The following is a 17101-nucleotide window of genomic DNA, read 5'->3' on the forward strand; positions in this document are numbered from 1 at the left end:
TGGAGAAAATCCCAAACCAGAATGTTTTTCAGGCAGATGTATTTTATGCTTTTTACTTTTAGGAGTTTTTCACCAAGCCCCTTCTCAATCACCTTAGCATTTACACTTCACTCTCTTTTACTTGCTTCTTCTCTCTTCCCTTTCAAATACACAAAAAAGAAATCCCAGAATTTGTATTCTGATAAGCAAATTGGAGCAATCTTTTCCAGTAAAATTTTTGTGCTCATCCTCAGGAGCTCTGCTTCAATGGCACAAACAGGCAGAAAGAAACCCGTTCTAACATAAGGATGCTTCTTCCTTTTCCAAACTGAAGGAATGAAGTTTTCAACATCATTTGCAATTTTTTTTACCTTTATCATTAAATGACATAATAGGTAACATAATATTTGTCTTTTTATAACATCAAACATATCTGGTGTATTTTAGTTATCAACACATTACTCTGCTACTTTGTATTTCAAAAATGCAGTGAAACGGTGCCAGAAGGGACAGATTTAGCAGCAGGACTTTATTGTTGTTTCAAGTCAACAAGCAATGGAATAAGACTTTTTCGAACACCCTGCCTTCACAAGAAAATCTTGTGTGCAGGCAGTGGGGGAATACCAAAGAACTATTCCTTACAGTGAAATCGCATTTGAAGCTACATAACTAACTGCAACTCTAAATACGACAAATTAAGCTCAGATTTCTAGGCAAAAACACAAATCTTTTCTTTTTTTTAGAATCTTGGCTGCTTGTTATTCACAACCGTTCCTACAACAGAAAGATTTACAATCGATTTGATTCTGTTTCTATAAGAAATACTCACATTCCTCTGCACTCTTGGCTTTTGGACCCAAGCAACATAACCATATTACCCCAGCTAGGTGCATGAAGCTAAAGTAAAGACTTCATTCATCAGTGAATTTCTCAAGAGGTTGTTTCCAGTGCATATGAGAAGCTTGGGTTCAAAAACCAAGAGCTGGTGAAAAACAGTGGAAAAGGACAAAAAGAAATGATGTCTTCTTCCTTTTTTTTTTCATTTGTAGATGCAATTACTATCAACTATTGGATTTGGACATCAGTATGGCTCTAAATTATCCTTGAGTGCTAAGGTATTAATGGAGCTCTGTGAGCTCACCCCTGTGTAGACACAGCTCTGGCAAACCACAGGCACCAGCAAGGCTGCTGGCACTCCTGACATGATCACAGCTGCTATCCATGATACTCCATCTTCCAGGAGTCTGAATAAGTATCCTTTCCACTACATGTCTACTTGCAGTGCTTGAAAAAGTCATTATAGACCGGCTGGAATTACAGCAGAAATAATGCAGCTATTTTCGACGAAGATCCACAGGAGTCTGGTAGAGGTTTTTATGATATGGTTTCTGGTATTACAGCTGACATTACATTTTTTACGTGGTGAGACAGAAGCCCTTTGGGAAAACAACTGCTCAGGTTAAGGCCTTGGCATGTCCACTTTGTTTTAATTTCTCTAGATGCAGGTCCCAAGCTTGCAGTAAGAGAGGGGTCCTTTCCTATCTGCTGCCAGGTTAAGATTTTCTCAGGCCCTAAAAGAGGTATGCCCATTTCTGAGTGAAGCTACCTATTGAAGAATATGATCTAGAGGGTAAAAAAACATGTGCAGTGGCAACAATAAGCTCTCAAAAAGAGCTGACATAAAGATTATTTTCCCATCCTCCTCAGCACTATCTCCAGCTTTGTGATGGAGCTACCATTATTTTCTTTCTTTTCTTCTCAGCCCTCTTTTTCCTTTTCTTTGGACATGTGGTTTTAGAACAGGACTGACTAGATAATGACATTTTCAGGTAGACAAAAGGACTCTTTTGTGCTTTGCAGCATGCACAATGTCCCAGGGAACAATGCAACAATATTTTTCATAGCCAATTTCAGCATTTCTATTTCCCTCCATTACCCTTTTCCCTTTTAGAGACTGTCAGAAACCATTCCACACACACAGAGTAATCACAAAGTTTCATATTTCTTTGTTGAGAGAAGGCATATTTGTTATAGAAACATATCCACAAGTGAGAACACCTAACTAAGCAAGCCAAAGCCATAATCAGTGAGGGCCCTTCCCGAAACAAGTTTCATGCTGTTGCCCAGTAGCAAATGCAAGGATAAAGCCAACCTACTCAGACATAGGGAAAAAAGCTACAGAGGATCTTATGAAATTGTTTGATCCTGACCTCTCAACTAAATCCACTTCTTAGGAAAGATCTAGGGGTAGTACAACAGATTATATTCTATTCAAGCGGAGTTTATTAATTTTTAATATGCAGTGTAAAGCTTATTGGATAACATGAAGAGAATAACAAAACTGTGAAATCAGTATCAAGCCATGCTTCCTCTAGTGTAACCTCTGGTTTTGTGAGCTGGCTTTGAAACTCAATAGGTACAAACATCACCTTCAGAGAGCCTTTCCACAGCCTACAGGCAACCCAGAAGAGCAAGAAATTACAGCTAGTTTGGGACTGCTGCCAACAGCCACCAAAATACAGTCAATATTTTTCACTTCAATGTTCATCACTACTGTGATACAATAGCATTAAATATAAACCAATAACTTATTGCTTAGGCAAAGCCTAAAGGCTTTATTTATTACCCCTCTTCCCAGGAACCAAATGTTTGGGGGATGTAAGTGTAACTGTCAATAAAGAAAGGCTTTATTTTCATTAAAGAAGGGTTTGGGAAATACTATCCATAAAAAAAACTGTTGGCTGCCCTTTGAATTTCTTAGATTCTAGGATATTACCAGAGAGAGTGTGGGCTAAACAATAAGGTAAAATTATAGTAATAAGAGGTTTGAGAAGCTACGAAATCTGCTGCAACACTGGAAAGCTATCGTTTTCTCTAAATGGTAGTGATCCTTTTTCCTTCTATCCAAATCCTTCTGAAGCTATGCTGTCTAAAGGATGTAATATTTACACAATTTATTCAATCACTTCAAATCACTTTTATTGTTATTATTATTAAAATATTTATGTAAAGTTGTTTTAGGAACTTATAAATGTCTTTGTCCACAAAGAATACCTGTAGTGTTTGGTTGAAAGCTATGGCAACTCTCTGGAGTTGCTCATAAACTGCATTTTTAGTCCCTTGAGAAGTTAAAATATCAAGTTATATGATAAAATCATGCCGCTTTATCGGAAGGATTGCCTTCTTTTTCAATAGGTTATTATGCATGAGAAGATACTTTTCTGAACACAAAATCACTTGATGGTACATAACAATATAAAGAATAGGGCAAAGGACACCCAATTGTTTTGCTTGTCACCATTTTCCTGGGAAAACCACAATTCCAAGGGCTTTTCACGACAGTTCCATCTGCTTACACACCACAAGCCCTGTGAGCCAGCGGGGAGGTGGCTTACAGCAGGAAGACAACACCAACCACACTACAGCTTTCTCCTCAGGTCCTGAGAACCAAAGCTCAAACCTGCAACTAACTGGGAGCTTCCTGTCAAAAAGGGTCTCTGATGAAAACCAGTTACTCCAAAGCCAACATTTTTTATGGAAGGCTTTCCCCACACACGTTTTCTCAGGTTTCTATCACAAATCCTGAAATAAATATGTACAGTTGCCTAATGTTACCTGATTCTGACTGCGCTGGTTTGCAGAAATGACCTGAAATACTCACATTCCAATGTATTTCCTATTGGGTTGTCTTGCCTCTTGGGGGCAGTGGATCAGAGGCCTGGATGCCTCTGCAAATCCCCCTCTCCCCTCTAAGCAGGACTCACGTATGTTTTGCTGGACTCAGGTCAATAAATCAGGAAACATCTGGATTTAGAAACGCCCTAGTTCTACTTGGAAATAAGATGGTGAAACAAAATGTTCCACTGCTTGCAAATAATTTTTCAATCACTTAAATTCCTTGAACACTTTTGATCCATCAACTTTTAGTGGGAACTGAAGCAAATACTACACACTTTCTACAGGACCATGGATACTTACAACATAAAGCTTCATGCTGCCAGAAGAGGATAATATAAGACTAACCATAAAGATATCCTTTCAAGGTTCTTGCGTTTTTTGCTATAATCTGCTAAAATTACACATTTCAGTACTTGGGGTTTTTACTACCTTGTGCACCTACTACTATAAAATCAGTTACTAACCTCAAGGAAGTAAGAGTTTCACTCTGTTTTCACTGTGTTTCAGTTGCTCTAGATATGGAAAAACGTTACACATAGACAGTACTTACACATACATATAGACACGCATCTACTCAAACACAAGACATATAGACACACTTCTGCAAAAAGAAAGAGCACAGATATATACCACACTTAGAAAGCATCCTCTTCCATCACAATATGCATATATAGAGGCAATTCTTGTAGGAATGCTACAATTCTTTATACATTACTCTCATAATGGAGGTTTTAAATTGTTCTCCTTTGATTTCTTCTTCAAATTTCCATCCACCTTTGTGGCTGCCCCTTCTGTGATCTGTGAGCACACCTTTGAACGGTGTATCACGTCCGCTATATTATAGTCAGTGAAGATAGATCAAACACTGCTCCTATCCATACCTGCTCTGAGGGACAGAGGCTCTTAAATGCAAAAGGGATCTTAAAACTCCCCAGGCTTGTGAGCATAGAGAAATCACCTGACAGCTTTGGACCTCACTGAAGGCAACGCAAGCCTCAAAGTGAGCCTTAGAATGTAAATTTGCCCATCAATACAATCATAAGTGATTAAATTAAACTGAACCGAATCTTTACCATTTCCTCATCTCTTTCAGAATTCAGAGAAAACAACAATATAGAATAGGCTTATACACAGTTGTCATTCCCTACAGCTCAGTGAAGGTTTAGTGCACACGTGCTTTAAAGCATGCCCTATTTAACACTTGTGACTACACAGCTGACCAAATTCCCCCCCAGAAAACATTTCCACAACCTCTTTTAGTCCCCTTGCAGAAATATACAGCAACGTTTTTCTTCTAGAGAAAAGCACAATACTCGGGTAGGGCTCTTTACCAACAGCTATCTTCTGCCCCTGCAGCTAGAAAAGTAACTCTCTACTTTAAACCAGAAGATTTGAACGATTTACAATTAACAAATATATGCACACACTGAAAAGCAAAAGGGTTTCAGCTCATTTACTGTAAAAAGATAATAAGCTGTGTCCTACCTATGGTGGTAATAACAGTGCCAGCAAAGAAGAAGGAACTTCCCAAGTCCCAGTGACTGATTTGAGTAGATGTGTTTCCTAAAGGTATGATTCCTGCATTTATTGCTGCCACTACTTGCTGCAAGTTGAAAGAGATTTGTGTCAATATTCATGAAACAATGATATCAATATACATTACACAGTAAATTGATTAAATCAACCATTGTATCCAAGCAATAAACCAGAAAAAGGATCAGCGTTGTCCTGCTCGAGTTTTATCATTGAGTCAGGCTAAAATTTAATCTTCAGCAGACATCCCCAAGCACTTCAGCATGCAGCAGAGCTGTAAATTCCAGACCATGAAGGAGAATGTAATACGCATCACCTTAGGTAGATGGCAAACACAATTAGTTTTACTGTTGCAACCATCTGGTGAAGAAAAATATGCATTATATAAAGATTTACAATGTGAGCTTCCCAAAACATTCATTCTATTGAGTTAGGCAAGGAAATACACTCTGTAAAACACTCATTTTAAAACACCATGAAAAAATGCCCATTCATTGCTTTGGATCAAAAGAACTCAAATGAATTAAAACACTTCTGTAGAACAGATAATTCAATAACTGAAGATTAATAATTACAGTTCTAGAAATTTCACTATATTAAGAAAAAAAAATCAGGGTCAAATATCAAACACGCACCTCGAAGTTTATACAACTGTTTAGTTCAGAAATGCTGCTCTTGAAAAACTCAGTTCTAGCAGCTACAATGCACAAACTTGACACTAGTGACATTTTCAGTCTCAAGGAATATGAATAATTTCCTATTTCATTCTTATCACATAAAGTATTCCTGGTTAGTTTTGTATCTATTGCAGAGAGACACCAGTGTTTGAGTTTAAAAATACTCTTTTCTTGATGTGCACTGTTTAACTTGGAATATTTTAAGGAATATAGGTTATCATTTAATTCTGAAACTCATATTTCAGAATCATGATCCTTATTATAATATTGATGTCTAACCAAAGAACAACAGGGCAATGCTGCAAAACTAAAATGAATGTTTTAACTGACAGTTTCAGCTTGAGGAGTTGTCCAACACTGATTATGCACATAAAGCTATTCAGCAAAAGAGCAGGCTAGGATGGTTTTCCGTGTGGGCAGTAGTTGCAGAACAGTGTCGCACAGTAGCGATATTTTTTCCAATCCCCAAAAACACTGGTGATTTGCAAATGAAAATGTTTTTGTTTCTAAACAGTGCCCATGGAAGTCAGTCGATCGGGACAGAAACGACAAAATGCCAATGCTGGATTAACCAGGTCATTGGTGTTTTGTGATGGGACCTCCACTTAAATCCACCATTTCCAGTTTGCCGTTTTCCAAGCTCAGATGCACAAAGTAGCCAGTTTGAAGTCCACAGCTGCATCCCCACAGCCACCTAGGTCATTTTCAACATCCAGGGCTGTCAGCAGAAAGCCAGCTGGGGGATCTCTACATAGACTTTACACTGTTTTATCTTCCTATGTTTTATCTTCCTGCGATTTATCTTCCTATACCTTCAACTGTTTCCATCTTAACTTTTTTTTTTTTTAATACCACAAAGGCAAACATCAAAGATGTGGAATTTTCAACCCCACTGAGGAAGGAGAAAGGATGCAGACAGGGAAGGGGAAGAGTTTCATTTTCCTTTGGGTTGTAAGAATAAAGTTTCTTCTATGTACATCATGCATAACCTGGCAACAGTAAGTACAGAAGCCCTCATACTGACAGGTATTTACCTTAGCCTAGGATGGGACACATCAGACCAAGCAGCGTATGAAAACCATCCCTTGTATTGTTTGTATAATTTACACAATTCAGATATTCCTTTGACTTTCAAACCCTAGTTTAAAGCTACAGTATAAAGCCTGCTGACTTCATTTTGAGTACTGTTTCGTTTCAGTGAACTAAGAACTTTCATCATAAGTCCTTGCACCTGCAAATAGTCCTTTCCAGTGAGGACATCATATGGTGAAGCACTGGATCGATATAATTTTATGAGACTCTTCATGTTTTATTACAGTTTATTGTAGCAGACAAATGCAGTACCCAGAGCAATGTATGTGTTTAGGCAGCCTAGAAAGACCAAGATTTATACAGGTCCATATGCAAAATGTTTTCAGAGCTTTATATCATCACTACACATTTTGGAAGCCATACTACCTCAGCATCTTTTATTTGAAAGGGGTGCCTAGCTAAACTGCTCAAAGATCCATCAGAGCTCTGCATTTCCTAACTGCAGTGCACTGTACCTACAGCCTTCCAGGGAAAATAAAAAGGTACAACTTAATCCCAAACTGCTCTGCTGGGTCAGCCTGAACGAAACACAACAGATGGCTATAAAAGACAATTAGCTGCTGTTGTCATGTCTCTGATTTTAGCCAACAGCTAATTAGGAAAAGAATCAGGCAAGTAGGCAAGGGATGTTTTCTCTTCATACATCCTAACTTCTGACTAAGCACAGCTTTAGGGACTTTCTGAGTGGGAGGCTGCATCTGCATCATGGTGTTCAGATTGCTTTGGGTGGATCATTTTACCATGAATTTATCTAACTGCTTCTGGAGCTCACTTGTATTTTGGGAGCCAAGTCATTCTGTAGCAGCAGGTTCTGCAATTTACTTGTGGATCATTTAAAAAGCATTTCCCTTTTGAGATTTTTGTGTGTTTCAAAGTAATTTTGTGAGTTCTCATGTTATGAGAAACACTTGAATAGCAATTTCTTATTTGTCTCCTTCAAGAAATTAATGCTCTTATACACCCATCAGCTGCCTCTTTCTTCTGAATTAAAGACTCTTTCTTATTAAATAATATATTTACCTATTTAAATAGATCTGTTGAATATGTATATAAGTAGTTTTTTATTGCCAGTATTTTTCATTGACTTTCTTTGTATCTTTGACTGTTTCACCTTATCGTTTCAAACGTAGTTTTAGTCATAAAGGGCCAGATGATGCCTTCTTCATCAGCAGGTTAGGAAGTTTCCGAACGCACATTATTATGGTGTGTGTTGTTACCATGTTTGGGAAGAGGTATAGCCTTAAGTACTATCAAAGCTGCTGCATTACATTCCTTTAGAGTCTTCTGTACTTAGTCCCTTACTAAGAAGGATGACAGTTAGGTAAGGTTGCTGGTTTCCTGAGATCAATGCTACTATCTCATAACATCTTTAAATGTTGCCTACAGGGTTTTTGGAAGAGGTAATTGCATATTCAGTTCTTTGGATCACAGGACAATCTTTTCTTCTTAGTTTGGTCAGTGCCTATGAGCAGATCTTCATCTAAGACTATTCCTTAGCATCATTTAAAAAGAAAATAATATATAACATAACTTCTAAAATGTGTACATTTCAGGGCTCTGATTTCAGGGTAGCATCTTCTTTCTGACTACATCCACTGCACAAACTTATCTGGAATACTGGATATTAATATTTCCTTAGTACAGAATAAACCCCCAGGCTCATGCAGCTGGTTTCCACTAACTTTACTAAAAGCCAGGATCTCAGTGTTCAAATAGCACAGCAGTCATTGTCAGTGCTGTTGGATTCAATATTCCCTACCACTTCATTCTTGGTCTTCAGCCTTTCTACTTAACTGATGCTTTACTACTAGAGCAAACACAACCACTTCATTTGTCACCAGTTTGGATGCTGCTCTTTCCTTCCTTCAGAACTTCATAACTTCACATCAGCCCTTCAGCTTATGCTAACTCATACAACAGCTATAGTAACTGTGCATTTTGAGCCTTGAAACAATTAGAATCATGAAAGCACTGTACAATCTCTACTTTTATCATATGTTGCATCCTGTAAACACTTTGTGTGATCTCAACATGGGAATTTCTTGACTTTTAGAGAATTACTTTACAGTATTAATGTTAACTGACTGCCCTAGTGGCAATATTTCTTGTTTTTCTTTTTATTCCATACACAAACTAAATTCTGACTTAAAAATCAGTTTCACTTCAGCACTGCAGAACCAGTCAGCATTAGAATAGGGATGTGGATGGTTTCAGTTCTTAAACTACATAGATTATTCCACTTGCCTTACCCCCTTCCAGAGCCTTTGTCTACTAGTTTTTTCATACAAGAAGGCTGAGGACTGAGCAGAGGAGGGGTCACCCAGCACATGGCACACAATCAAGGTCTCTATGTGCAATGGTTTTAAGCATAATAATATACGGTTACAGTAAAAGTAATGTTTTTCTTCTATAATTGTCTTTAGAATGGTGAAAATTTGGAGTTTTTTTTTGATAGTGAAAAGAACTGAGATAAAATGTTCAAATATTTAAATATTTTTGAAGTTCAGTCCCATTTTTTAAGTTACATGGATTTTTAGGTTAGCTCTGTACTATATCTTAGGATAGGCATGAGTTGTGTCTGTGTCTGAGTACAAGTCCTCACTTCTACTACATCCAGACTACACAGTTTTATATCCATATTCAGGAATTAGCTTTAGTAGAGCATCAAAGAGCAGGGACGTTTGAGCCCAGAGTGGATAGGCCAGTCATGACCTGCCTTGCTTTCCAAAACAGGACCTGAGCTCCAAAACCACATAAGCATTGTGTTTACACTGTAGTTCTTTTTGCTTGAAACCAGAACACTGGGAAAAGGACAATGAAAATAGAAAATCTCATTTGAATGGAATGTCAGGTTTTCATTTCCTATATAATTTAGAATCCCTTATGGCAAATCACACAGAGAGAATCGTTTGGGTTGGAAGGGACCTTCAAAGGTCATCTAGTCCAACCCTCTTGCAATGATCAGGGATCTTCAACAAGATCAGGTGCATTGCACAGTTTTGTGTTATCACATCCCTGCATTCACATAGATGTCTGTCCATTGAGGCCACACCAAGCTACCCTTGCAGATGAAGACATGGAATTTTGTGGCTTTTTTTTTATGTTAAAATGAGCTACAAACCAGCCACTCAGCACAGTCGTTTTGTGAAAACAGATGACAATCCTCCTTGGTCAGAGATTGCAGCCTCTGGTCCTCTGATCCTGCAAGGAGTCAATGGAGAGAACTTGACAAAAGCCATAGAGCTACATCCACTAAGCAAGGGGAAATATATGGAGAGGTTACAAACTGAGAGGGCTAGCCTCTGGTAGTCAACTGCTGTCTCATACAGAGGTCAGGCAGAAACAAGTATATGTCAAAGCAGTCACCCTGATGCTCATCTCCTTGTTTCACACCAGGCTCTGAATACATGCTTTTGTACCATCTTCCAGTCCCTTGGCTTTTATGAGATGATGTAAAACAACACTTCATTACTCTCAGCTTTTCTATCCAAAGATAAAAATAGAAGCATCTTAAATAATGCTTCTGATAAAAAACAGAGTGTGCAGTCTTTCATTACCCACCTTGTCAGGAGTTAGCTTGTGCTGCCTGGCAATCATTTAACAAGCGATGTCAAAAAGTCAGATATGCCTCAACGTTTCTGGAAACTCATTTCTCAGCCTGGATATCCTTCTTCACTGTCCATTTAAAAAGAGAACCCTCTCACTTTCCAGTATAGATACCTCTCATATGGCCTGGCTACCGCATGAGACTTGTGTTTCATTCCAGCTTTGGCCTACAAAGAATGGAAATCCTAGTTCTTTGTTCAGAGGCAAACTAGGATGCCTTTAACACTTAGCAGACAACTCGACAGCCTCCAAAAGCACATGGTTTCAAGCCTTGCTGTGGGAAGAGCTTGCAGTGATGTTTGCATTATAATTCTGTGACTCTGTGTTTTGATTTCTAGTTTGCATAACATGACTGTAATCTGCACTGGCGACTAGCACCCAACACATTGACGAATTCAGTAACTCTTTTCACCCTATGTTCACAATCCACTTGAACTAAAAATATGTTGAAACATATTGAAACACATTTCTATTTCTAGCTACGCATTAAAAAGTCTCTATATATATTAGTTTTTTGCATGTGCATACATATATATGTATGTATACATGCACATTCAGGGAAGAGGGCTTTTCTTTGCTTCTTGAGATTAAAGACTGGAAGAATTATGCAGACAGCTGCTCAGCAAAACTGACTGACTCATGAGTCATATCTGCCACCCTTTTTAAGACAAAAGCTGTCATTCAGATGCATTCAAGCTAGCTAGGTTCTAGGTCCTGTAAAACTTTTCATCTGAAGTGCATGTATCATTTAAGAGCCCCAACACCAGAAGCATCCCCAAAAGTTAGAAACCAACCTGTCTGGACAAAGGAGTGACAAGGGCAGTTAGAATTGATTTAGTATTCTTCCCAAAGTCTGCATTGCCCTTGAGCTTGTGAAGGATAAAGACTGTGCCTAAATGAATCCCTTTTGGTTTAGTCACATAGAAAAGAACCACAGGAAAGTGAAGAGGGGAGCTGTCCTGTCACTGGAGGGAATGCTCCCAGGCAACAGAAATTCCCTCCTTCCAGGAGATAAGTGCAGAGCCAGAAGAGGGGATCTCCCTGTAAGAAGACGGTAGGACTGGAACAACCCTAAGCAAGGAGTGCACATAACCCAAAGGCTTCTGCAGCACAGCCAGACTTGACCACAGCATGTGGGTATTTGGTGTGGGTAAGGTTATGTGAGACCTATAAGTATTTATAATAACATTTATAGTAATATTTATATTAATGTTTATATTTATTTATAGTATTAAATATCCCTCTGATCCAGGGATACATAGAACTTGGGGGGGGGGGGGTTACTGTAGAAAGAGACAATAGCATCTGAACATTTATTTTACACAAGAGTGAAGCAGAAAGGAACACTAGACTTACAGACTCAGGGAGAGGAAGAGAGAAACAGGCTCTTACTGCACCAGTTAGGAACCCTATACACTTAAAGTTAAGCACACATGAGCTCAAGTACTTCGACAGGCAGACACTTTACTGAGGACAGACACATGCATAGGGTAACAGCACAAACCACAGTTCCTGCGCTTCATGTTCTAACTGCTTTAAAGGTCATTCATTTCATGTTGCTTTGAATACACCAGTGGGCAGCTCTGCTACTGGTATTTGCAGTTTGTCATAAGCTTCACATCTGAAATGCAGAAGGTACCTAAGGAAAAATGATGGAATGGTATTTGGAATCCCCAGATAAATAAATAAAATAGGCTGCAGCATCCATTTATGCTGGTCTATCAATCTTTTCAAGGCTTTAAGCATAAACACCTGCTGCTTGCAGGTCAGGAGCCAGATTTGGGATGCTTCTTGCTTCCTTTGGGAGAGGCTGGAAGAAACTGCAAAAGGGAGAAGCTAAGAAGCTATTTAGAGTTTAAACTGGTCCGTTCCAACTCCCTCACAAAGTTCCTGCTTAGAGGACACTTAAGCTCAAGGAGCTTATTTGGCTGAAATAAAAAGCATATTCCTGAGGATGCGCAAAATTAGTTTCTTGGGGCTACAGTGCAAGTTGTAAAAACACCATGAGAAGACACAAAGTAAGCTCCTGATGGAAGTGCAACTTAATGTAACTTGTTACCTGGAACTATAAAAATGAAGCTACAGAAAACACGTATTTTAAAGTAAAAAAGTTTTACATTAAATTAATCCCATAAGAAATCACAACGACATTCCGGTGATGCCGGTTTGATGAAAGATACACTGCTCCCATGTCATTCACAACTGTGTCAGGCTTCCCCCAAGAGAGATAAAGGAAAAAAACCCCACATTTTTCCTCAAGGGAGATAAAAAGAAAACACATTTTGGTCTCATTCACAGTCTAAGAGATTAATGGAAAGAAAAGGGAGAATGCAGATGATGCAAACGTAAGATGAAAACAGGCACGGGACATGACAGTGGGCCCCAGCATGGGGAGCTCTTCTCCTCGTGCTAACCGCAAGCTCACACTGAACTCAAGGAGATCAACTTGTGGGATCAAGGTCAGTTCAGCTAACCCTGGCAGTTCATTCAATCTTTGTTTGCTTGCTTGTTTTAAAGGCAAGCACATTTTTGTGGCCATTCAGTTGTCAGAAGATGCCGCATCCCTTAAAAAGGGGCTGGACTTAAAACTCTACAGGAGCCCCTCAGTGCTGAGACAGCTTGGGGCAGCACCCTGAAACTTGCTCAGATTTCAAAACGAAGGCTTTAAAAGACAAAACTGATCACAAACAGCACTTGGAACACATTAAAATACTGTTTAGGGTGATATTATTATTTCCACTGGTTAGGGCTTTCAGCATTTGAAGGATATTTCCACTGAAGGAACCAGAAATGAGGTGTTTTCTGTTCTTAACTTCGGTTCCAGTGCCTCTTTACCTGAAAACTCATTGAAGTTTCAGAATTAGCTCACCAAGATAACTAAAATAATTCACACCAGCTTATTTGGACACTCTAGATATTTAAAAGAACAGATCTGAAATGTCTCTTATTTCCAAATTTTATATGCAAAAATAATACATTAAACAACTTGATGCTTGGGGATTAAAAGGATTTTTTTTTTCCATTGCAGTTTATAAAGGTCAACTTTAAAACAAATAACTGCTGAGCCATATGTAATTGGTGATATTTACACAAAAAACTCTTATCTTTGTTTTAATCAGCTTTCTCTTTGGCAGGAGGACAAATACTTGTCTCTCATTGCCAAGACATCCCACAATGCACAATGCTGAACACAGCCCTACCTCCTAGGAACAACATGAGTTCTGGGTAGGGAGAAAGCAGGTTCATTGTTATCTCATACACCCACTCCCTCTATAGAATCCCCTATAGAGAGAATGAAGTGCATGAAGCAGCAACAAGGACAACTCTACAAAGCTGCTGGGTATTACATTCAGTTAGCCTCACCCATTCCCAGAGACAAACAACCCCAGAAGATGACATGAAGGTACATGCGTGGATTTCATGTGTGCAGGAGGACAGGCGTGCAACCTGAACATCAGCACTGTAACCCAAGGTCTCTTACACATAAATGCATAATAGAATCATAGAATCCTAGAATAGTTAGGGTTGGAAAGGACCTTAACATCATCCAGTTCCAACCCCCCTGCCATGAGCAGGGACAACTCACACTAAACCATGTCACCCAATGCTTTGTCCAACCTGGCCTTGAACACCGCCAGGGATGGAGCATTCCATAAATGCATAAGGATCCCATAAACAGAGCAGATTTTTCTGGGTACTTGGCAATACACTTTGTGCATCTGAGTTTGGAAACTGCCTCCAACATTTCCAATGGTTAAGCAGCAAGCTTGCTATAGGGAAGTCAACATACTAAAAGAGAGCTAGAACTGGATTGAAATAATTTGATACACGTTCCCTAATTAGGGAATTTTTGAATTCTTTAATGCTTATTATCATTTGCATGTGGACAGCTGGATTACTCGCAGGTTCCTGTTAGCTTCTGCAGATACAAACCTCAGCAGTGGGAAAAAACCTGTAACATGCAAGATGTAAAATATCCTTCGTGTAAATGAAGATCAGGTTTATGCACTTTATCACATATACATAAAATCCACACACTCTGAACTACATTGAGTCTTTCATTCTGCCACCTGGCAGGGGCAAGTTGAGAGCAGGCATGGATAGAGAAAACAAAACACCATCCATGATTAATTGTAAAGAGATCTTCCTCTTTCAAAAGAAGGAATAGTAGCAAAGTATATGGGCATACCCCTTTCTACAGCTTTATAACGTATTGGATATTATATGTAACCTTCAGCAAATCCACGTTTTCTCATCTGTTAATAACTGAGATCCTTTCAAGACCTTCCAACTGAAACTAAAATATGATGTTTAACATCAGACCATGCACAGCTTGTGGGTCTCATTACACTTACCAAAGTAATGTTTGCACGTTCACAAGCTTCCCTCCTAGGACATTTCTCTAGTTGTAGATTTCGATGTACTACCACTGATTGCTGTGCCCTGCCCACCTCTGCACTGTTGTGTACAGCATGCAGTGACTCACTTAATATTGTTGATACTGGCTTCAGGCTACAAGCAAAAGGAGTTGAAATTGCCTGGGAAAAAAATGGCCTCTTAGCCGTACAGATATTCTCTGTGTGACTTTTGCACATTTTAAGTATGGTACTAAATAGAAGTGCTCAAGAGACATGGAAAGAATGATGTAGCTGGAAGCAGGTCTCGGGGTCATACACTGATGTTGCCCATTGCAGGTGTATTTTATTGCAGTGAGGCAACAAGTAACTGAAGTGGTTTAGGCTGAAATTGATTTGCAACACTGGGCCATGAAAGTCAGAGATGGAGAAGGTCGTGAAGACCATCTCTTTGTCAATGCACAAACAATGCTGCTGGACTGGGCTGAAAACTGATGAGCAAAACTCAGGTCATTTTTCTGAGGCAGCTGAGGCTGTCATCATCAGAGAACTCATTAACTTTGCACATTTGCTATGCTGCATAGCAGCTCTCCATAGCCCCATGTTTCACATGGATACCAAGCATATAAAGTCTGTAAGAGTATAACTTTCACTGAGTACACCCAGAGGAGCTACACAGTCGGTGTGAAAATACCTAACTTCAGGAATTCAAAACCCAGGGAATAAAGCCATGTGTGCCGAAAAGTTGGCAACGGCATATATATCCTTGTGCCAGGAAGGCTTTTGGTGATTAGTGAGATAAAATAAGGATAGAAAAGGCAGGAAGGGAAAATTCCCTATCCTTTGTGCGTTTATAGATACACACAACTCCGTGTTGTAATCATCTCTGTGGCAAAGGGGAGATTTTAACAACGGTGCTGGAAACTGGATGGCCCCTGGGTGGTAGTGAACTGGACTTTCATTCCTCTTGGACAATCTTTTTTAGCTGAATTTGTGCTCTCAAACTAGTCTCCCTAAGCTGCACATTGACTAAGCCACCACATATTGTCTTGTTGGTTAGCAACCTTGGGATAGTCAGAGTAAGGATGAAATGGCCTATCAGAAGTTGGGAAGATTGAAAAAGCCTAGCATGATAAGTACTTTGTGCAATGACTAGCCCAAACCAGAGCCAAACCAGTTTCTGGCTTCCCAGAACATTAAATTCAAAAGGAAAAGTATATAATGGATTTTATTATAGCTTGACTCAAGGTAAATTCTTGATTAAAGAAGACATTACTGTCTGTAAGCTCTGTAATTTTCCTTGCACACACTAATCATTCCAGCTTCCCACTACACTAGTACATATTAATTTTCAGTTTTATAGCTTTCAGTGAATTCTTAAATATCATTTACTTTTTCCTCACACGCACTGTTTATTTTTATTTGTCGAGACATCCAACAAAAACTGCAGAAACACTGCATTATCTTGTAACGGCATTCAGACATAAACCCAGGGCGACAAAATGTATTCCAGTAATTTAGCTTCTGTGACAAAGTAAGTAGGGAAGAAATATAGCCTCATGGTGAAGACAGCAGCCTAGACTTGGAAAAATGGATTTGAGACTCTCTTTTACCACTGCTTTCTGATTTTACTTTAGGCGAGTCACTTCATTCTCAACCCTTAAACAACTTGATGTAATGCGTTATCACTTTTCCTGCATGAAGGAAGGCACCCAAATGAACTCTCTATGCCTCAGCTCTCCTCCCATAAAAGGAGAGTAGTGGTGCTCATCTTCACAGAGGAGCAGATGGGAACAAGAGGAAATGAAGTTTTTCATTTAACCCAACAACAAGCGGAGCAAACTCTTCCCACAGCTCTCTCACATCCATGTGCTGTGGGAGGCTGCATCACCCCCCCCCACTCTGCTTCACAAGCCTGTGCCCTTCTGGTCATACCAAGATCGCTAGTGAAGATGGGAGGTAATGCTGATACAGGTACCTGTGCTCTGATGGTTGTACTGAAACTGTCATTTAGTTTATACAGAACATCAAATGGGCACTGAATGCTGATAAAGTGAGGGGTTTTATTACCAGTCTGTGCTTCTGGGTAGGGAATCATAACTGCTAAAATATCTAAGCACTCCAGAGCAAATTTCAACAGTTTTTTGCCTTAAGGACCATCTCATAGATGATGCGAGATAA

The 17101-nt window shown here is 39.2% G+C and overlaps 1 protein-coding gene across 3 annotated transcripts in view; it reads right to left on the reverse strand.

Moving 5' to 3' along the window:
* The window catches only part of KCNK2 (potassium two pore domain channel subfamily K member 2), a 104361-nt gene that overhangs the window by 57717 nt on the left and 29543 nt on the right, over positions 1 to 17101 (reverse strand). For all 3 annotated transcript variants that reach the window (XM_061475439.1, XM_061475441.1, XM_061475440.1), the window contains one exon: positions 5143 to 5260. In XM_061475439.1, coding sequence (XP_061331423.1) covers positions 5143 to 5260 — 118 coding nt within the window. The remainder of the gene's footprint in view (positions 1 to 5142; positions 5261 to 17101) is intronic.

This window comes from Pezoporus flaviventris, unplaced genomic scaffold, assembly GCF_033815535.1.
Source record: "Pezoporus flaviventris isolate CSIRO_AGI_PZ_B2104156 unplaced genomic scaffold, CSIRO_AGI_Pfla_v1 ptg000083l, whole genome shotgun sequence".
In the NCBI taxonomy this organism is placed as follows: domain Eukaryota; kingdom Metazoa; phylum Chordata; class Aves; order Psittaciformes; family Psittacidae; genus Pezoporus; species Pezoporus flaviventris.